Here is a 21,410-nt window from a genome sequence, read left to right as displayed (position 1 = left end):
GGTTTTTTAGTATTCTGGAATGTTCTTAATAAAAGTGAAAAATATACATGCAAAAAAAATTCTACCATTTAAGTCATTGTTTTGTTCAAAGTAGTAAAACAATAGAAAAAAAAAAATTCATGAGATTATGTTTATATATTTATAGAATTTGTCAAGAGTATAGTGAACATGTATTATCTTATTTTTTTTAAATAATTATTGTTCACGTTAAAATTCGAGGTCGGAGAATTAAGGTGGTCTCCGAAATAATCTTCTGCAGTTGTAGTTATGAGTTGCTTTGAAATTATAATGGGATGAGGGGAGTTCCACTTATTAACAAAACTTCGACGATCAAGTTAGGAAAAATATAAATATTAGTGTAGTGTATCTATATAGCATAGAATCATGCTTAACTTAGTTGGAGATTCATTGTCATTTTCTAATGTTTTTCGATCCCTCTTTCTTTTGAAAAATTTTAACAAAACTTTCTCAACTACCTTTTAAATCCCTAACTATTCAAAGGTGGAGACATGTATTTAAAATGAACAAGTAAATAAAGAGACTTAAATATAATAAATAATATACGTTTTCACGAAAACATTAATTATTATATTCGATTCATATTAACTATCAGATTCTACTCATAATGATCGAATTTAATCCGATCTTAACTGAACAATATAATTACTGATCATGCAAATTGATTAAATTATTTAATTAACCTTCTTAATGTTAAGATTCATTATTATTTTCTCTAAAAGTATTAAGGACTAACTATGCTAGCCTATATTATACCTCTATTCGCCCATAACGTTTACTTCGAAAACTTTAAACGAAATGAACCACCATTAAAATTACTCAATACATACAATTAAAGTTAAATTTGTTTTATTATTTTTCTTGTGTTCTTTTATGATATAGCTCTCCTTTAGCAATTTTATCAAACCTTAATGATTATTCATTAAAAAAATATAATTTTAGTAAAGACGCCTTTTCTTTTAAAAAAGCATTCTAAAAAATGAAAATAAAAATCGTGGGTCCATTTTTCCCATATCCACAAAAAAAATGCTAAAAAATAGACCTCCACTATTCTTGTTAAAGAAAAGACATTTAAATGGAAATGGAAAAGACCCTTTCAGTTTTTATATTTTTCTATGTCCATTCAGAATTGGAGATATCATCCGAGAGAGTCCCCAAATCTATTTATTACAAGAATATGCCTCTTCACGTTGGTCGTCTAATTCAAACAAATAAGGTTTGGCTAACCATTATATATAATAATAATAATAATAATAATAATAATAATAATAATAATAATAATAATAATAATAATAATAATAATAATAATAATAAAAAAAATAATAATAGTAATAATAATAATAATAATAATAATAATATGATGTGTGTGTGTGTATGATGATGAGATATTTCCTTTTTAGATTGTTGAGAATTATGCAAATATTATTTTGGTCCACATGTTTTTCGTGGCGTTATTTGGATACGCATCACTTTCCTGCGCTAATGGTAATTAAGTGTGATTTTGGATAAATTTAAGTATGATTAGTAAGTTCTTTTGATAGAAAGTTTTATTGTATTTACACAAAATTTTAGGTCCAAAAAACATGAAATTTACCTCGGATAGGTGTACAATGAAGTTGATAATAGAATAATCACATTTAACATATGATTTGTTTGGAATCCAAAAGACAAAATTATATCGATATGCTAGTTTTTACTTAAAAATAAGAGTATGAATCATGTCTTTCTAGGGTGGTTATGATGAGAGAAGAAGAGAGGATAATACAGAAAAAATAAATTAAAAAGGCATACATAACTAAAAACAAAATGAAATATTTAGTAATTTAATGAAATACAAATATATAATTAAAAGGTGGAGAAAATATTTTAAAAATTATATAATTTGTTTAATTTCATAGAAAAAAATGAAAAAAAATAATAAAAATACTAAAAAATATTAGAACCATACTTTAAAACTATTTGTTTTTTATTCTTTCATCAAAAATGTATACATGTTATTAATCATTTTGTAAGGGTGATAACGCGAAACAGACTGACTTGCAACAAACTATAAAAAATGTGAAGTGAACTCATTATTTTAGCCTGTTAATATGTTTAGATTTCTTCTTGCACCCCATCAATTCTAGATTTTAAATTCCAAAAGTAAAAATAGTTGTTCTAGATACTGTAAGATAAAATATTTGTTCCAAGAAGGTTATTACGAAATATATATTTTTTTTCTCTCATAAATTTCCCTTTTTGGAGTTGACTTTTATGTTATTGAAATGAAATTCTGATATTGATGATGTGTAAGAAGAAATTTGATGCGTGAAGAAACACTCTAATAAAAAAATACAAAATTGATTCATCCAATTTTGTTTTCTATATATATTACAAACACATTAATATTTTTTTTAATAAAATTTTAGTATTTTATGTGGTGCAGATTATCCCTTATACGAAACTACTCAATAGATCAACTCATATTGCTTAAGTAAAACGGGTTAACTCGACTTATATTTTGTCAGAAAAATCAATAGATTTGATTACATTATTTAACCGGACGGACCAACTTAACTTACATTTTGTGATTGAATACACGGACGGGCAAACATGGAGCCGCATTGTCATTCCTATATTTTGCTCCCATCTTGGTTTGTGGGATTTACTAAATAGACTGCAATTAAATGGGCCACTAAAAGTTTGAAAGTCACATAATTAAAAAGCTAAACCAAACATCAAGTAAGAAAATCACATAATTAAAAAGCTAAACCAAACATCGAAGGGACGTAAGCCAAGTGGCAAGAAGGAGCCGTTATTAATGTTGTTGTCGTGTTGGTTTCCACAACGCAACGCAACTCCTGTGCTTGCAAGACAAAGAAAAGATTATCTTTCAAGTACATATTGGATTCTTCTTGTGCCAATGATATTTGTTTTAGAAAGGAAAGCTCCAAAGAACAATACAAAAACTACTTTTTGGTATCACGGTGGTGGTGCAATTATTGTGTGTATCACTAACATAAAACACCTCTTTATGATGTTACTCTCCTTCTGCAACTTGTTCAATTGTTGCTGCAATTTCTTGCTTTTCGGAATTTCTGCTTGGGTCATCTATCATCAGAACAACGCTTTTAATTAGGTTCAGATTAAGGACGTAACAATTGAATTGTGCCGTATGAAGCCAAAGCAAGAATGTTAAATTAGTTTTACAAAGCAGGTCCTATGCCACTCTTTCGAGGCTTTTTTGTAGCCACTAAAATAATCCTTATCCGAAACAACAACGTATGTAGCCATGTCCATGAGAACCAGTGTTCCTCCTATTAATAAAACCAAGATAAACTATTTTAATGAACAAGTTGTCCCACTCTGCCCAAACCCCGAAGAGATCGTTGCTTTTGTATTTTCTTGCATTGTGCAGTTGCTTTGTACGTACACAAACAATGAATTCTTTATTGTTTTCTTGAAAATGATTGGCTCATTATACCAAACCAATGTTCTCTGAGAACGCACTTTGACAGGGTTCTTCATAAATTGTAAAGCGAGCCAAACAAGCACAGATAATCATTCTTATTCAATTTTCCACACACCCCTTTGGTGAACAATCATATACGGTCATTAGAGGTCCTACTTAAATATCTCTTTGTCTTTTCATTTGTTCTCTTAACTAAAGCTCTTTAACTGGTTCAGCTTGCAGACCTTCTTGACATGGAGCCACAGTGTGCAATCAAGAAAGATGCCACGGAAGTAATATATTCTGTCAATCTTTTACAATCTTAGCTATTCTTTCATGCTTTAATTTGTAGTGTTTTTATGGAATCTTTCTTGTGCAGCTAATAGGTAATACCCCAATGGTATATCTGAACAACATAGTGGAGGGGTGTGTAGCTCGCATTGCTGCTAAGTTAGAGTCCATGCAACCCTGCTTCAGTATCAAAGATAGGCATGGCATGACACTATTTTACAAACTGCAATTGGAATTTCAGTTTCAGAAATTTTAATTATGATATTCTTTTATTGCACTCAGGACAGCATTTAGCATGATCAAAGATGCTGAGGAAAAAGGCCTCATTACCCCGGGAAAGGTGAGTGAGTCACTGATATATAGAGTTTAGGCATGAACTTGGATCCTCTCCTTCCAACTGCAACATCAACTCTTAATTCATCGGTTCTTGCTGGGGAGGATCCATGTTAAACCTATCTACATGTTTGTTTTTTTCCTTGGTGGTGGTGGGTGTTTAAAATTTAAGGAGAAGCTTTCATACACACCAAGTTTTTAAAACCAACCAAGTTGTTCTGACAGAAGTGATCGCAGTACAAGATATTCCTTGAGACAGTTTTTGTTTTTAGTTAAGATATATTAAAAATTACAAAACTATGACCTAACTAATAAATAATTTTTATAATATTTATAATTTTTAATAAAATTTAATCAATTACAAATATATATGTCCAAAGTGCAACATGTTAAATTGATAAAAAAAATATCAAATCGATGAACAATTTTTATCCTTATTTCTAACATTAAACTGAATCAAGTCGAAACCTCATAAAATCTAATAGTATTATTGACCCCTACCAAACTCTATTGGAGTGGTATTTTTTAACGTGTTTATAATGATGAAATGGAATATCAAGCTAAAGACGTTTTAGTTATGTTAAATTGTAAATTTATGACATCAACAATGTGGGACTAATTAACTACAAATGGTCTTATTTTACTATTTTTATTTTTAGAAGAAGTTTGTAACGCATTTACTACTTCAAACAATTAGTTAGAAAATTATATATATATATATATATATGTATATAGAAATAACCATGTGTATGATGTTGGTTGTGCATGTGACTCTAGATTCTTCAATGTGATTAAGTTACAGTTGTTTTACTGCTTATGATTAAATAAAAATTATTTTGTTAGGACTGCTTGAAACTCAGAACAGTTATTAAATATACAACATAATTTCAAAATATTTTTATTAGTTATGAAGTAAACACAATTTAAAATTTAAAAATCTAAATATTTTAAGAAGTTACTAAAACTAACTGTAATAACTAAAATATAAACAAATCCAAAAAACGCTAAATGGTCCTATATTATTAGAATGCCATCAATCTGTGTATTACAGATTAAATTCTTGTAAATAAAAAAATTAATATTACAAGGTGACTGAAGGAGATAAATGAGTACCTTCAATGAGAGGTGCGAGAGCCTCGTCTAGGGTCTGATATGGCCTTTACTTGGGCAATAATCTATTTCAAATTCGGTTCCATCATTCCATCATACGCTCTTCAAGTACTTATTTTGATGTTTTATTGCTGAGTTTTTGTTTTTTGTTTTCCTGATTGTGATGGTTGAAAACGAAGAGTGTTCTTGTGGAGGCTACAAGTGGGAACACGGGCATTGGAATGGCATTCGTAGCAACTTTGAAGGGCTACAAGGTAATAGTGGCAATGCCAGCTTCGGTGAGTCTGGAGAGAAAAATTGTGCTTCTGGCCTTCGGAGCAGAGGTGCATCTCACAGACCCTGCCAAAGGAACCGATGAAGTTCTTAGGAAGGCGGAGGAGATAATGAATACCACCCCCGGCAGTTACATGCTCCGCCAGATTGATAATCCTGCCAATCCAAAGGTACCATCTATTCCATATTCACACCTATATATATATATATTTGATTTTAACCTAGTATCAGTATTGCGTATAGGAAACTGAAACTCGCATGATAATTTTGGTGAAATGTTGAATTCGAAAAATACTTTTTTCCTCTCACAATTCTTGTAGGAATCCAACACAATTTAAAACAAAAAAAAACTTCTAAAAACTCAAATTTATTGATTATACTTGTTTTTATTGTGTGTGCTACATTGATTGTGTATTAATGATTGTTCTGAATTATAGGTTCATTATGAGAGTACTGGGCCTGAGATATGGAGAGACTCGGGAGGGAAAGTTGATGCTTTGGTTGCAGGGGTAGGAACAGGGGGTACAATAACGGGTGCTGGCAGATTTCTCAAGGAGAGAAACCCCAATGTCAAGGTGGATTTGTTTACCATTTTACCCTACCCGCCATGCTTTCAATAAAATAGGTATTAAGGAACCAAATCTTCCTTTTATGCTAACTTCACGTTTGAATTGCTGTTTTGGTTTTGGTTGTTTTGGTCCAGTTGTACGGCGTAGAACCAGTTGAAAGTGCAGTTCTTAGTGGAGGACCGCCAGGTAATTTTACCACTATACATATGCTCTCATTCTTTTTTATCTTTTCATTCAGTCTGTGTTTATTCTACAAACAAAGCTAGTTAGGACATATAATTAAAAGATATGTGGATTTTATTATAATTCTAGGCATTATATTTTTCATTGATGGTCATAAAAAAACATAAATCATCCAAATATAATTGTAATAATCTATCAAGACAATGTGTAATATCAAACACATTTATGTTTCCTAAGATACAATTGATTCAACTCAATCCAATTTACACAAGCTTGAATTGGGTTCAATAGATTGGCAATCTACTACTGAGTTAGAAATTAGGCTTTATTACGCTGAATCATCAAAATTTGTTAAAAAAGTAAATAAAAAGGTTAAAAAACAAATTGGGTTAACCCACCAAATAAATAAAAATATAAAAAACAAAAAACTATATATACATTAAAAATAAAACAAACTAAAAAAATAATTGTGATAACATGATAAATTTTCTAATATCTCTATTTGAGAATTAAAAAATAGAAAAACAAAATTTCAATCTAATGAGTCAACTACAATTCGAAAGATTTGGTCTTGTCACTCAATCTAACACATTTTAGATGAGTCGACTTGTTTAACACATTGAATTCAACCTGTATTAACATTCATTCCTAAAATATTAAAACTAAAAAGCTAGTTCACTAACACCAATAAATCTAGCATTATATATAAGTCTTTGTGGGTTATAATAAATAGAAGATTTTTATTTATTTAAAGAAAAGAAAGTCCATACAATGAATTTTGACCTAAGTTGCCTTCATCTAGCTCAAAAGGCATGTTGGATTTGGTTGAACCCATTTTAAAACTCAATTAAAAAATTTAATCCACCCTTTTTAAGAATATTTAATGTATTATTTTTATCCTTATAAATCTTTAAATTATATTCTCGTTTCTCTTATTTTAAATACTGTTTTCCTTTCCACTCCTCTGCTCTCTGTTATGCCAGATACTCGGTATTCTGGAGGAAGAAAAAATTCTGTATGTGCTGCAAACACTGTTATTGTAGTATATAATTTAATATCATATATAAATATTTAAGCAGTATGGTTATTTACGGACCCTAACACACCATATTTGTGCAATGGAGACGTTGAACCCATAATTTAGCTTAAGGTGAATTGGATTATAAATTATACAATAGGGTAAAAAACAGTCCTTTGCTGTGCATACAAGGCTTCAAAAACGGACTATTTCGACTTCAATCTAATCTAGCTGCTAAATGTTTGTTATTAATTGACTTGTAAACATTTTCATTCAGATGCATATATCAACTCATAAATTGTTCTTTCAGCTCTAGTAAGACCTCAAACAACAATATGAGACCGTTTACTGACTTTTCTATAAATCTGTACACATTCAGGTGATCACCTAATCCAAGGGATTGGTAATGGTCTCATTCCGAATGTACTGGATGTTAATCTCTTAGATGAAGTCATCCAGGTAGATCACAACTCCTTTCATTTTGCTGCAATCTCTCGATCTATCTCTTAAGCCAGAGTGTAGCCACTATCTGTTATTTTTGTTTTTGCAGATAATCTAAATATTTTAAATTGACTTAAATCCCAGTAATTTTAAAACGGCTGGCATTATTTTTTAGGCTATAGTTTCTTTTCTACCGGGATATATGATCATGAATAGGAATAAAAAAAAAAGTTGTGTATATATATGAGGAAAAAATCAGAAAACGGTTTTTATTTTGTTACTTTTGTCTCGTAATCTTAACCCAAAAGGGCAAGATCCAAGTCAAAGCAATATGCACTTGTGGAGCCATTTTTAATCATTTTTCTTTTAATTTTTATACTTAATGCTCTTCAATATGCTAGTTATATAATGATTGTACTGAGCTTACTAGACTTCGTGCATACTATCCCAATCTCTCACCACTAATCTGGTCCTGGCCATTTCAAAGTGAGACATACTGATTCTGGAGCTATGATTCATAAAACATGTTTATATTTTATAAGAATATATGAATTGATATGCGTGAAAAAATAGGAGAATTACCACTGAATGGCTAGCAAAAAAATCCTCTCTGCCTTGTGCATTTACAAGCAAAAGAATCACAAAACAGAGCTTTAAAAGCAAACTTGGATCTGGCCTTTTTTATACAAATCTTGGGCTTGCTATACAAACTTTCCTAGTATAGACTAAGACACAATGATATACAATTAGTATAAGCACGTTACATGTGTAATGTTTGCTTAGCTAGCTGCTATTACAATGCATTCTGTCAAGACTAACAATAACAAGGTCTGTAAACTGCAGATATCAAGTGAAGAAGCAATAGAAACTGCTAAGCTGCTTGCATTAAAAGAAGGTTTGTTGGTATGACAATGATAATTTGTGGCTCTTATTGAATTCACAGTAGTTTCTATATGGATATTCCTGTAAAATGCGAACTCTATTCTTCTCTAATTCCAATTATTCAAATTGTTGGTTTTCATGCTGATGATATTATTACTTCTTTTGCAGATGGGAATTTCATCAGGTGCCGCAGCAGCCGCTGCAATAAAATTGGGGAAGAGACTAGAAAATGCCGGAAAACTCATCGTTGTGAGTTTTAATCTTTGACAAGTTGATTTATTTAACAGGAATTATGAGATTATTATACTCTAAAAAATTTCCTCTAAATACGGATCGGTAATGAAAGATGTCTGAAGAAACAAAATAGAAGAGAGGTGATGGGAGTGAGAGGGCACTTGACCATGAGGAAAGTATGTAAAGGAATTCGGTTGAGGTTTATGGGAATGTGCCAACTCTGAAGAACATTTGCACTTCTGATAATTAGGGATGAATCATGAATGAATTGATTTCATTGCATTAACACTGAAAATTTCAAATTTGTACGAGATATATATGGAAGAATATTTTTTAGAATTCGGAAGAAAGAATGTCCTAATCGATAATGATAAAGGAGGGTATTGTTAGTCGTCATGTAATCGTATACGAAGGAGTGAGAGGGAAAGGCTCCTCCTGTTGGGCAGATTTAGATTTTCTAGACAAATAAATTCGTTACATTCTCGAACATATCCAGTTGTCCTCCTCGAATTCCTCTCCTGAAAAACAACTATTGTTGTGAAAAACGAGATTACATGACAAATCTTGAGTAAGTTTCTGTATACAAAATTTGGTGGATAATTTTAGAACATGAAGAACTTTTTCAAGATTATTGATGGAATTAACTGAATACTTCTCTGAGCTGCTGCAGTTATAAAAATTCTATGTGTTATGTCAATTTTCTTATTGATGGGCTATAGGGTATAGGCGGAGAAGTTTTAGTTAAGGTTGTCATATTGTTAGTGACTCTAAAGTCTAGGATCCAATAATGTTAAGGGATGTTCTGATACATTTAATCCAGAAGAAAATGAAAGCTTAGTTGCGTATGGCACAGAATACATACACGTAGGTTTTCTAGTTTACTTAGGAAGACTCTAATATTTTTTCTACGAGTCTACTTCCTCTTAGTTGAGAAAGACAAATTTGTTCTCTTCCCCTGTTCTCACTCAACATGGAGGCTTTTCCATAAAGTCTGTACCACTTCTCCCTAGTATAGCAAGGCTTATTGCATTAGGTACTAGTACAACATGGACAACCACCCTTCTTCTCCACATTTGTCAATCTTCATGTCTTCTATTTCATGACCATGACCATAGTCTAATTTCCAGTGGTCAAAGACCATAACTAAGGTTTTCAGTTTTCAGTGTCGGAAAATCTAACATTTGACTCCTACTCTTCACTTAGTACAACAGCCACTGCTTCATTAAAGGTTTTTCGCTCTTGTTTTGCTAATATTTGGATCCTGACTTGATCAAATTTAGGATTCAAGCCAACTAGGTGTTCATGGACTCTGTGTAGCCTCCTAATAAAACTTCTTTATAACTGTTGCATCGTTAGAACATTTGATCTTTATTGGTCCAGTTCCATCCATACTTATATCGATAAGGCTAACTTAGAATATATATAAGTGAGAACAATCTCATCTTATATAAAGTTGGTTTTGTAAGAATGAATTAAGTTTAAACTTACTTTCTAATACAAACCGACTTAAGCTGTTAGTTTACTCGGTTCGTCCCTGCTTTGCTGCCAAAGTCTTTACGTTTACTTCATATGGAAGTGACACTGCTTTGTAGAATTCCAGGATTTTGCGGTCTGTATCATGATCATTGAGTCTTCCTCGTCCCATGTATTAAACTTAAGACCCTTTTATTAGGTTTTTCCTCTGTTTGGTGATTCAACTTTTCCTTTCTTTTCAGCACTGTGGCCCACTTCGGATAACTGTTTCCATTCAACTTATATGTTGAATGAATGTTATTGGCCAGGTTCTTGGGTCCAGTCACCTCTGTTTCAGGAGTGGGTTGGATTCACAAATTCTTCTCCCCTTTACATTATAGGGACAGAAAAGCAAGATAAACACAAGAAAACGGAGCTATGCAAACAAAGGACTGTTAATTAAAAGATAAACACTAGAAAAAAAAGACTCTTCAAACAGGTAGAGAAAAACCAGAATAGCAAAGAATTATGCAATTCAAGGTACAAAGCGATGTAGGCTGCTGCTATTCTAGGGCTACAATCTGGCAAATAGAACCTCCAAAATCGGGAAGCTCTGACACCTTCTGGAAAATAAAGGTTCAATGAATTGATTTCATTGCATTAACACTGAATAATCCCTTAGTTCATGAGATTTCCCTAATTCCTAGTCATGCAAATCTTTTCTTAAAATACCACACGATTTCCCACATGCACAGAATAGAAAGGGGAGGTCATGGTTTATAGCCTGTAGTTTGGACTATAATCAAGCTAATTTATTGAAACGATTGATCAAGATAAGGATGTGAAGATTAATCTTACGAAAATACTGTCACTGAATGTTTGAAACTGTGTGAATTTGTGATTATTCTTCCTTGTGGTAAAAGAGATTTTTGCTTATGCTAAATCATGTCTTTTCACATTTGCTCCCGTTTCTGTGCAGGTGGTATTTCCTAGTTATGGAGAGCGTTATTTATCATCACCATTGTTCGAATCCATTAGGCATGAAGCTGAACAAATGACATTCCATTAAGATAGTCCTATGTATTTCTGCTCTCTGAATTTTACGATATCAGAGTGTTTTTTTTTTGTCTAATGATCCCCTGTTCAGGAGGATCCACTTGTTTGACTTCAATAATGCATACGAATTTTGCATAGAAATCTCCGTGTTTAACTTAACACGCTTTTAAAAGGAATAAAAAAATTAACAAATGTTTAACGAGTTGAGATATTTTTAAAAAGGCTCGTTTTGAAAAATGAAGAGTCGTTTATAACATAAAATAAATTATTTATTTATAATATAAAGGGAAAAGAGTACCTATTCTTTTAAAAAAATTAAATACACACGTTAAATTTTATTTTTATCCTAATAATATGCATTTTTTAGAGAGTGATTTATACGCTTTAACTTCTTTACTAGGAAACATAAGAAACTTATTCTAATTGATTTTAAAATTTCACTTATTTTACAAATAAATCTTTATTTTTTTTATCTTAATTAATTCTTAAAATTTATCCAATTTATAAGTAGCTTTTTATACAAAATTGGAGTCAAACTATTATTAACTTATTTTAAACCATAGTTGTTTATAATTTTTGTTTTTATAAATCACTTCACAGTAAAAATTAGAACTAATTTTTTTATAAATTATATTAGTTTTATTTACCCCCCTTTATTTTGTTACTATCTTTTTTCTAAATTTATATCTTTATTGTATCTTAATATATAAGAAAAAAATTGTAACGAGAAAATTATAAAATATTAGTTAGTTAGTTATTGATATTTAAGAACAAATACTTACCTCTAACTCAATATAAATAACTATTTTTAATAAATAAATAAATATATATAATGCAATTAATTCAATATGACAATTTTAAAAACTAATAAAGTTTAAGAATTACTTAGAAATGTGTAACAAAAATAAGTAGAACAAAATTAAGTTTACGAATGAAATAAAATTCAAAGATAATCTGATTATACTTAAAAAATTGTGAAATTAACGTAGAACCCCTTATTTTCCAGAATAAATACATTAAAAATTACAAATACGTTAATCTCAAGATAAATTTATTTGTTAATTAATTTATTTTTTGAAAAAGATATAGGGTGTATATTCTCCAACATAATATATTTCATCTTTTCATAAATATATTTATAAAATATATTTTCAGATCATGCAATACAAATTACATTTCTAAAATATATTTTGCATAATTTATAATATATTTATAGATTATGCAATTCATAATGTATTTTCAAGTGCAAAATATAATACATTTTCGATTTGTAAAATGTAGAATGTTTCCAATCCATGGACAATTTGAACTTCTCTTGCACTTATGGAGATGTAAAAGGAAACTATAGGACGCTGAAAGAAAGAGCCCCATGTTTATTGATGGGTAACGAACTTCAAACTTGCATTATCTTAATGTTTTGGCAATTTCTTTTAACATTCCCATATTTTTGTTTCGCATCTTCATAGGTGTGGTTAAAAACATTTTTAATGGCATAATCTAGAAATTTACGGAAGTATATAATTAAGAATTCAAAATTATAGTATGGATTACATAATCTTAAAATATATTATGGATTACACAGTCTGAAAATGTATTTTAGATCCAAAAATATATTGTGAATTATACAATTTGAAATGCATTCTGAATTGTAAAATCTATAATGAAAATTTTAGAATGTATAATTGAAAATCAAGAATATTTTTTTTTATTTGGAAATGCATTTTCAACTATGTAATTTGAAATACATTTTCATATTGCATAATTTGGAATGTAATTTTATATTTAGAAATATATTCCAAATTGCATAATGTAGAACATGTTTATAAGTTTTGCAATTTAAAAATCTAAATTAGACTTTTTTTTAATGAAATTTTATGAAAAAATGACATTTTTTTTCACCCATACTTTTCATGTACACCCCATGTGGTGGTTAAAAGATTAAATTACCCTATTGTTATTGCCATCTGTTTGCTATTGTTGCTACTATTATCCATGTGTTATGTCATGGATGAACTCAAGAAAGAAAACGTTTTGGATTGTATAATCTAAAAGTCATTTTTTACATACAAAACTTCAAATTGTATAATTCTGAAGACACTTATGGATTGTGCAATCTAAAAAAATTTTTTCATGTAAAAAATGACTTTTGTATTACATAATTCGGAGGTAAAAAAACTTTTACATTCATGCAAAAAAATGACTTCTGAGTGTGATCTGGAAGTAAAAGAAAAATTTGTATTACACAACCTGAAAGTAAAAATTGCCTTATCAATTGCAAATTTGAGAAGTCATTTTTTCAAGGACAATGTAGAAATTTTCATATTTGTAAGAGTGCAGGAAAAAATATTGGGGTACAAAAAGAAACCCCAAGAAACCATGGGGGTGGATATAGAAATAGCCCAAAAGTTAATAATTCTTGCATCGATCCATGTCCTTCACACGTGTGAATTGCTGCGTAGCTGATCTATGCCTCCCTCCCGGGCTCAAGATCTACGAGCACCATTTCCTTTCCCGTATGGTGAAACTTCATAACAACAGATTACAGTGACGAGAGTCTTCACTCCATCGACGAACATCCGAGATGGCTTTCATGGCGGTCTTGGAGTCCGACCTCCGCGCTCTCTCCGCCGAAGCCCGCCGTCGTTATCCCGCCGTCAAAGACGGCGCAGAACACGCCATCCTCAAGGTTACTCTTCGCTGCTTATGTTTTCGTTTCGCATTAGTGATTTTGAATTACATTTGGTTTGAGCTCTTTGTGACCTCCGAAACTCTGCTGCATTGCGATTCGATTTTGCAAATAGGAAGGTTGTGCTGTGCTGTGGTGTTTCGTTGTTTTAGGAGCTGATTTTAAAGGAAGAAAATGTGACTGTATGGATTTCAATTTTAAGCTTCCATTTGTCAGCTAGTAGATCATCACAATTATTGAAATGGATTGACTGGATTGAATTGTTGGATTCTGTTTGAAGTAACCTCAATGTTTTTTTTTATTTTTTATTTTTCATGATGCTAGAATCAATATTTAAGAAGCTTTAGCTGCGGAAAGTTCTTTGACAATGTTCCGAATTGACTCTGTTAGATGTAGAAGTGTAATAATACTGATAATAAGCAATTTCCGAAGGAGACCTGTATGGGCGTTTTGTTCAATTTATCTTCTAGATAAAAAAATGGCAATTATATGAAGTCTTTACATTTCTTATTATTCACTTGCAGCTTCGTACTTTGTCAAGTCCTAGTGAAATTGCACATAATGAGGATATATTACGCATATTTTTGATGGCGTGTGAGGTCCGAACAGTCAAGCTTAGCATCATTGGACTTTCGTGTCTTCAGAAACTGATATCCCATGATGCTGTTTCTCCATCCGCCCTGAGCGAGATTTTATCTACCCTGAAAGATGTAAGTTTATTTAGATAAGCAGGTGAATCATATGATGGTTTAAAAACATTCAGCTGGTCCTTACTTTTGACTCTACTCTTTGGAAATATTCGATTGTATCACAATGTCTGTTTTGCGTCGCCTTGCTATGTTTGGATACGGTGTTTTTCAAATCTTGTTATTTATTTAAATTTTATGTTTAGGTTTAATTTTGTAGATTTATGTCAGAGCTAGTACATTATACTTTAGTTCATTCTAGTGCAAAGGCTAAGTCATGCATCAATAACCTGCCTATAATTACTGGCCTGTGCAGCATGCTGAAATGGCGGATGAGGGTGTTCAGCTCAAGACCCTTCAAACAACATCAATAATATTTCAATCACGATTGCACCCTGAAAATGAGGTAAGTTTCAACTACATGAACTACTATATATAATATTATTTGCTGTATATAAACTGTATTATAGCTGGACCCCGAAATTGAATGGTAAGCTGACTGTACTCTGTTAAATATAATATACAATGTATTGATTTTATTCAACAAAAGATGTAATTGACCTAAATAAGGATTATATAGTGTGACATGGACTGTACCAGTTAATGCATTCACATTGGATGATTTCCTTGTTGGAGGTTTGAACCTTATCCTATATTTTAACTATTAAGAACATGTTGGGATTATGGAGTTAAAGCTGCTTAGCTACTAGTCTCATCAGAATATATAATAAGTTATAAGTCAATACAGCAACAACATTGCCTTGTTACACTAGGTTAGATTGGCTACATGGATCAATGAATGTTGTAGAGCAAGATATTTGTTTTAAATACCTGAATAAATAAAATGGAAGAAAAATAGTGTATTCAACCTACACCGTTGTGGTTTTTATTGATGCATATATAGGAGTTACAAAATAAGACAAGGCACTTACCTTAAACCCTAACCCATTAAGTTGGGTTACATACAAAAGAAATAATAATAAAATAACATTACATTTTAAAATCCCCCCTTAAGCTGGAGCATATAGGTCATATGTAGGTCATATGTACCAAACTTGGAATAGATAAATTGAATCCTAGGTCCATTTAGAGATTTAGTTAGAATGTCTACAAGTGGCTCATTAGAATTGGCAAACCTAGTAATAAAATCTTTGGACAAAAACTTTTCTCTAACAAAATGACAATCAATCTCCTTACGTTTAGTTCTCTCATGAAACATTGGATTGGAGGTAGTCTTCTCATTTCCACATAATTTCAACTCTTGAAGGAGTTGTTTAATCCACACAACTTCACATGTAGTTAGGGCCATTGATCTATATTCAACTTCTACACCAGATTGGTCAACAACACTTTGTTTCTTACTTTTTCGTGATAAAAGATTTCCTCCAAGGAATACATAGTATCCTGTGGTAGATCTCTTGTCAATGGAACAACGAGTCCAATTGACATCACAATACCCTAAGACTTGAGTATTTCCCTTGTTCTCATACAACAATCCTTGTCTTGGAGTCCCTTGTACATGTTTGAGAATGAAAGTCACAATGGTGAGGGTTCTACGTTAATTGACTCAACTCCCATTGGATAAGAAATATTAGGTCTTGTTATAGTGAGATAAATGAGTATTCTCACCAACCTCCTATATCTCTTTGGGTTTTCCGAAAAGTTCACCTTGGTCTCTCATTTAATTTCTGATTTGAGTCCATAGAACTATCAATGGGCTTGCAATATGTTAGGCCTATCTCCTCCAAAATATGAGACATTTTTTTTAGTGAAATGATGACACCTTCTTTTGATTGCGCCACTTTAGTACCAACCAAGTAATTTCATCTGAAAGTGGCTAAATAAATGCTCTTTTAATTGAGCAATTTTAGTGATATTATACCTTATAATAACAATATCGTCAGAATAGACCATAAGATAAACATACTTCCCAAGAGAAGTATAATGATAAAACACTAAATGATCTGCCTCCCTCTATTTCAATCCAATAATCTGCATAATATGACTAAATTTACCAAACCAAGTTTGGGGTGATTGCTTGAGGTTATAGAGACTGATGTAATTTACAAACTAAACCAGACTTCCCCTGAGCAACAAATCCAGGAGATTGCTCCATGTAAATCTCCTCCTCTAGATCACCATGAAGAAAGACATTTTAATGTTAAGTTGGTGAAGAGGCCAATAGCGAATGACAACCATAACAAGGAAAAGATGGACACTGTTGATCTTAGCCATAGGAGAAAAAAAGTATTATATAGTTGAAGCCATAAGTCTAAGTGTATCCCTTAGCTACTAGAAGAGCTTTGAGACTATCTACTTCACTAGTATGACCAACTTTAACTGCATAGACCCATTTCCAACCCACCGGCTTCTTACCAGGAGGAATAGGGACAAGCTCCCAAATATCACTATGTTCAGGTGCATACATTTCATTAATCATGGCTTGTCACCGTCCAAGGTGACCAAGAGCCTTATGAACATTGTCAGGAATATTAATGATGAACAAGGAGAAACAAAAGAGGAATATGAAGGAGACAAACGATAGTAACTTAAAATATTATAAATAAGATATGGATGACAAATATGTCGAATACCTTTTCTAAGGGCAATAGGCCAAGCATGATTAGAGTCAAGAGAAGGCGAGTAGGATGAAAAGTACATGGTATTTGAATCTAGTGGTGGAGGATCTCAGTCATGAGGATCTTCAAGCAAGGATGAAAGAGTTATTTGTGCACGAATGGTATATAAGGAAAGGTGGCAGAACAATGTCATCTGCACTGAGTTTGAGTTTGAGAGGAAGCAGGAGTAGTTATTAGAAAGCATGCAATTTCAATAAGATGTCTATTATTCCTTGTTGCTATACCATTTTGTTAAGGAGTGTGAGAACATGTGATTTTCAATGACATTAACTTCTTCTACTGCAGTCCTAACCTTTGCGATATGTGAGATCATATCATAGTTGGTTTGTTTGAGAGAAGTTACCCATTCATTTCCATCTAAGAGACGCTGAATATCATTAGTAAAAATGTTTTGTGCATTCTTCCTAAAAGAGAAACATGTTTCGAAAGATACGAGTATCTCTAAAACATCAGGCTCAACTAATTGCGATAAAACAACACATAGTTAGAAGTGAATCTTTTGCCACTAAGATTTGTTTGCATCAAGAATAGATCGAACTTCAGTTGCTAATGGTCATGATATCCTTGACCAAGGAACCTGTTGGGAAGTCCCACGTCACTTGCCTCAAGTCTTGGAGTGCAAATTATATGTTTGTTGGACAACTTTATTGAATGCTAATTGGTTTTAAGTGGAAATCTAATAGGGTATCAGAGAGCCTATAGCTCATCTTGGTAGTCTCTTGGTTTTCAAAGCTCATTTGGTTCAATATGCATTTGTGGAGTGGTAGTGTTGGGAAGTCCCACATCACCTGCCTCAAGTCTTGGAGTGCGACTTATATATTTGTTGCGTAGCTTTAATGCCAATTGGTTTTAAGTTAAAATCTAGTAGAACCATAACTCCATGGCAGCAGACCAAAACGATTAATTTTTCCAACTGAGTCTTGCACTTTTAATGGTAGGAGTAGTAAAAAATAAAGGAGAAAAAACTATTGAAGTCATCAAGAACAACAAGTAGACCTACGAAGAGAGAAGAGGAACCCTAAGACTGTGAGAGGGAGAACATGTCCAACACCAAAGTATGTTGGAATAATGAAATGAGGTCGGAAATGGAGACTGAAAAGGTCGACAATATAGACAAAGGTGTCGCTAAGTGATTTCGAAATGGGAAGGCAGTGTGTGGAGGACACATGTTGGAGATTTGGCGCATATAGATCGGCGTATGATGATGCATGGATGATCGGTTGGTCACACAACCATTTGGTTTGGGTGGCGCTTGTCGAGGCGTACCTAACCTTGACTTCTTCCAATAGAACAATGCATGACAACGGCGGATGGTGGCGGCAATGTCGTGAAAGGCCAATGATGATGGCGTACATTGCTGAAGACAATGAAGGAAAAGACAGAGCAGGATCATGCTTGCCTTGATACCAACTTGAATAAATAAGATGGAAGAAAAATAGTGTATTCATCCTACACTATTGTGCTTTTTATTGATGTATAGATAGGACTTATTAAATAAGTCAAGGCACCTTAAACCCTAATCCTAAAGTTGGGTACTTATAAAAGAAATAGGAATAAAATAACATTACATTTTAACATAAATATAAGTTATTGTTAAACTCTAGGGAAGAGAGAAAACATTGAGGTGAAACCGTGTGTTTCCGAGACAACACATGTGCCTTGTTTATATTGGGAAAAGGAATCAAAGCAATAACTAGATGAGATTTGATATTCTCTAATAACAAAGATATCATATTGGAATAAATTAAAGCGTTCCGAATAATACATATATAATTTAGATATTCCTGATTATAGAGGATCAACTTCTTATTTCCATAATTATAACAATATTCCTGATTATATAGGATGCGTTCCTTATTTCCATAATTATAACAGTTACAATTGTATCTTGTTAATTTCAGGATACCATGTCTCAAGCTCTTGGTATCTGTCTCAGGCTTCTTGAAAACACCCGATCTTCTGATAGTGTGCGGAAGTATGACCTCCCTCTCTCTATGTGTGTATTTATGTATATAGATAGATATTGATGTGTAATAAGTTGTGATTCTGTCGGAAATAGTAGTATTTATTGTTTATTATCTCTCCAAGTAATTCAGTTAATATTGGCATAGTTAAATGTACCTTAGGATGTTGTGATGTTTTAATTCTCTTGAAACTAGTAGTGGTTATTCATTATCTTTGTAATCATTCTTGTTATAAATCAATCAATCTGCTGAGTGGTAAAAGTACTAAAGCACATTCAGCAATTTCTTCTCACATTTTCTAACAGATTCATTTAACTTCTCTCTGTGGTAACCTTTTGTCCATATTAATATTATATCCATCATTAGTTGCTTATGCTTTTATGTGTTGTATATATTTATCCTTTTTATCTGTATGTGTTCTTGTGTATTTCTTTTGCAGTACTGCAGCAGCTACCTTCAGGCAAGCAGTGGCCCTGATTTTTGACCATGTAGTTTCAGCTGAGTCTCTTCCTGCAGGCAAATTTGGTTTTGGAGGTCAGCTCCCTAGGACAACATCGGTTACTGGTGATGTTAACCGTAGCATCAATTTGTCCAAGTATGTTCTCCCCCTTGTTATTAGAGACTTGCTTATTAATGGTGTTGTCTCAAGTATACCCATTATTCTCAGAATTTGAACTTATGGTTACGATCATTAGATCATGCTGTTATACAATTCCAGTGAGATCACTTGTTAATGGTGTTTATAATCCTACACAGCTCATTAGATTATGAAATTGTTTCTGGGAGTCCCCCTGTGATGAGGGAGAATTTATCTGAAACCGGAAAACTTGGGCTGCGCTTGCTTGAAGATCTGACTTCTCTTGCCGCAGGTGGATCTGTATGTGCTTATTTGGAACCATTTTTTCTCTTCATGTAGCATTAGATCCATTTTGTTGGAATTTTGTCTTAGTATCTAGAAACCTGTTAGGTGCTCTCGTTGTTTATTCACTATACTAATAGTGATTCTGATATTCATTAAATGCCATTTCTTCCTGGATGACATTAACCTCCATCTATTCTACAGGCAAATTGGTTACGTGTCAGTATTCTTCAGAGGACATTTGCACTTGATATTCTTGAGTAAGAAATATTTTTGCAATGTGTGGTTTACTGGTTAATGTCATTTTGCAGATTATTTGCAATCAGATATTTGATTGAGATGCCTGGAATTGATGATTTCTTCTGTTGTTATCTTACAGCTAAAATGCCATTTAAGTGAAGAACATTCACATACACACCCACACATATATTTATATTCTACAAATTATATCATGCTAATGCCTCAACAGTAATGTGAATTTAATTTAGTTGTTCTACTGAAACATGAGTTTGCAGTGCTTTTCAATCTTCACTATAATATTCCAAACATGTTTTACAGGTTCATTTTGTCCAATTATGTTGCTGTCTTCAGAACCTTGTTACCCTATGAACAGGTGATTCTGAATGCTGTTACTGCTATTTACTTGAATCCTACCATACTGACATATCTTTTGTTCTTTTATCTTAAATGTATTTGTTTGTAATTTTTCAGGCTTTACGACGACAGATTTGTTCACTTCTTATGACTTCACTTCGTACCAATGCTGAGGTAATTAGTTCCCTGAAACATTTAGTATAGTGATATTGTCTAACTATTGTGATTCTTTCTCCCTGTTTTTGAAGTGTTAATCATACTTTTCATAATTCTTTAATGTGTTAATTAGCTTGAAGGAGAAACTGGTGAACCTACGTTTCGTCGTTTGGTCTTGCGTTCGGTTGCTCATATTATAAGACTTTACAGTTCTTCCCTTATAACTGAATGTGAGGTTAGTTTCTTATTTCCTTTTCCATGTAGCCACTCAGCTCAAATCATTGAAGCTAAGTAAATGGATAGTGCAGATTTTCATTTCGGGTTGAGTGAGAGGGATAGATTTTGTAATTGTATGATGTAATGCACAATAAGCATAATGCTTGTGAAGAGTTTCTTCTCAACTGAGAGCTAATTCTTTGTTAGTAATCTAAGATACCAACCTTATATTTTGCTGTCCTTTGGTGTCAGTTCCTTTTATATATTTTGTCACATCTCAACAAAATTGACAGATGCTGACTTTTTCTTTTAATTATCAG

General features: G+C 32.2%; 2 protein-coding genes across 40 annotated transcripts in view; both read left to right on the top strand.

Moving 5' to 3' along the window:
* Positions 1–3,160: 3,160 nt before the first annotated feature.
* Positions 3,161–11,431, top strand: LOC137829883 (cysteine synthase-like). Of its 35 annotated transcripts, none has more exons than XM_068636892.1 (12): positions 3,244–3,422; positions 3,516–3,618; positions 3,692–3,741; positions 3,828–3,937; positions 4,022–4,079; positions 5,362–5,625; positions 5,893–6,030; positions 6,159–6,210; positions 7,605–7,684; positions 8,510–8,561; positions 8,717–8,797; positions 11,214–11,431. In XM_068636892.1, the coding sequence occupies exons 3-12, from the start codon at positions 3,703–3,705 to the stop codon at positions 11,225–11,227; spliced, it is 888 nt and encodes a 295-aa protein (XP_068492993.1). In that variant the 5' UTR covers positions 3,244–3,422; positions 3,516–3,618; positions 3,692–3,702; the 3' UTR covers positions 11,228–11,431. The 35 variants fall into 35 exon arrangements, with proteins under 35 accessions (XP_068492982.1, XP_068492989.1, XP_068492974.1 ...); XM_068636882.1 differs by having other exon boundaries at positions 8,510–8,569; XM_068636874.1 differs by having other exon boundaries at positions 8,495–8,569.
* Positions 11,432–13,708: 2,277 nt separating this feature from the next.
* LOC137829881 (uncharacterized) overlaps positions 13,709–21,410 on the top strand; it is a 45,247-nt gene continuing 37,545 nt past the window's right edge. For all 5 annotated transcript variants that reach the window (XM_068636864.1, XM_068636862.1, XM_068636865.1 and 2 more), the window contains exons 1-10: positions 13,709–13,976; positions 14,501–14,686; positions 14,979–15,068; positions 19,203–19,276; positions 19,705–19,860; positions 20,022–20,142; positions 20,329–20,384; positions 20,683–20,737; positions 20,836–20,892; positions 21,008–21,109. In XM_068636864.1, the coding sequence (XP_068492965.1) occupies positions 13,872–13,976; positions 14,501–14,686; positions 14,979–15,068; positions 19,203–19,276; positions 19,705–19,860; positions 20,022–20,142; positions 20,329–20,384; positions 20,683–20,737; positions 20,836–20,892; positions 21,008–21,109 (1,002 nt within the window). In that variant the 5' untranslated portion in view covers positions 13,709–13,871. The remainder of the gene's footprint in view (positions 13,977–14,500; positions 14,687–14,978; positions 15,069–19,202; positions 19,277–19,704; positions 19,861–20,021; positions 20,143–20,328; positions 20,385–20,682; positions 20,738–20,835; positions 20,893–21,007; positions 21,110–21,410) is intronic.

This window comes from Phaseolus vulgaris, chromosome 7 (genome assembly GCF_000499845.2).
Source record: "Phaseolus vulgaris cultivar G19833 chromosome 7, P. vulgaris v2.0, whole genome shotgun sequence".
In the NCBI taxonomy this organism is placed as follows: Eukaryota; Viridiplantae; Streptophyta; class Magnoliopsida; order Fabales; family Fabaceae; genus Phaseolus; species Phaseolus vulgaris.
The sequence above is the reverse complement of the archived record's forward strand: the minus strand, read 5'-3'. Positions and strand labels throughout refer to the sequence as shown.

What these genes read in the sequence shown, in the direction of transcription:
- LOC137829883 (XM_068636866.1), top strand. Translation starts at nt 3,345, where the DNA reads ATGAACAAGTTGTCCCACTCTGCCCAAACCCCGAAGAGATCGTTGCTT. An exon ending in TTGCATTGTGCAGTTGCTTT is followed by an intron (nt 3,423 to 3,684) that starts GTACGTACACAA and finishes TAACTGGTTCAG; the next exon opens with CTTGCAGACCTTCTTGACAT. An exon ending in TCTTAGTGGAGGACCGCCAG is followed by an intron (nt 6,211 to 7,604) that starts GTAATTTTACCA and finishes GTACACATTCAG; the next exon opens with GTGATCACCTAATCCAAGGG.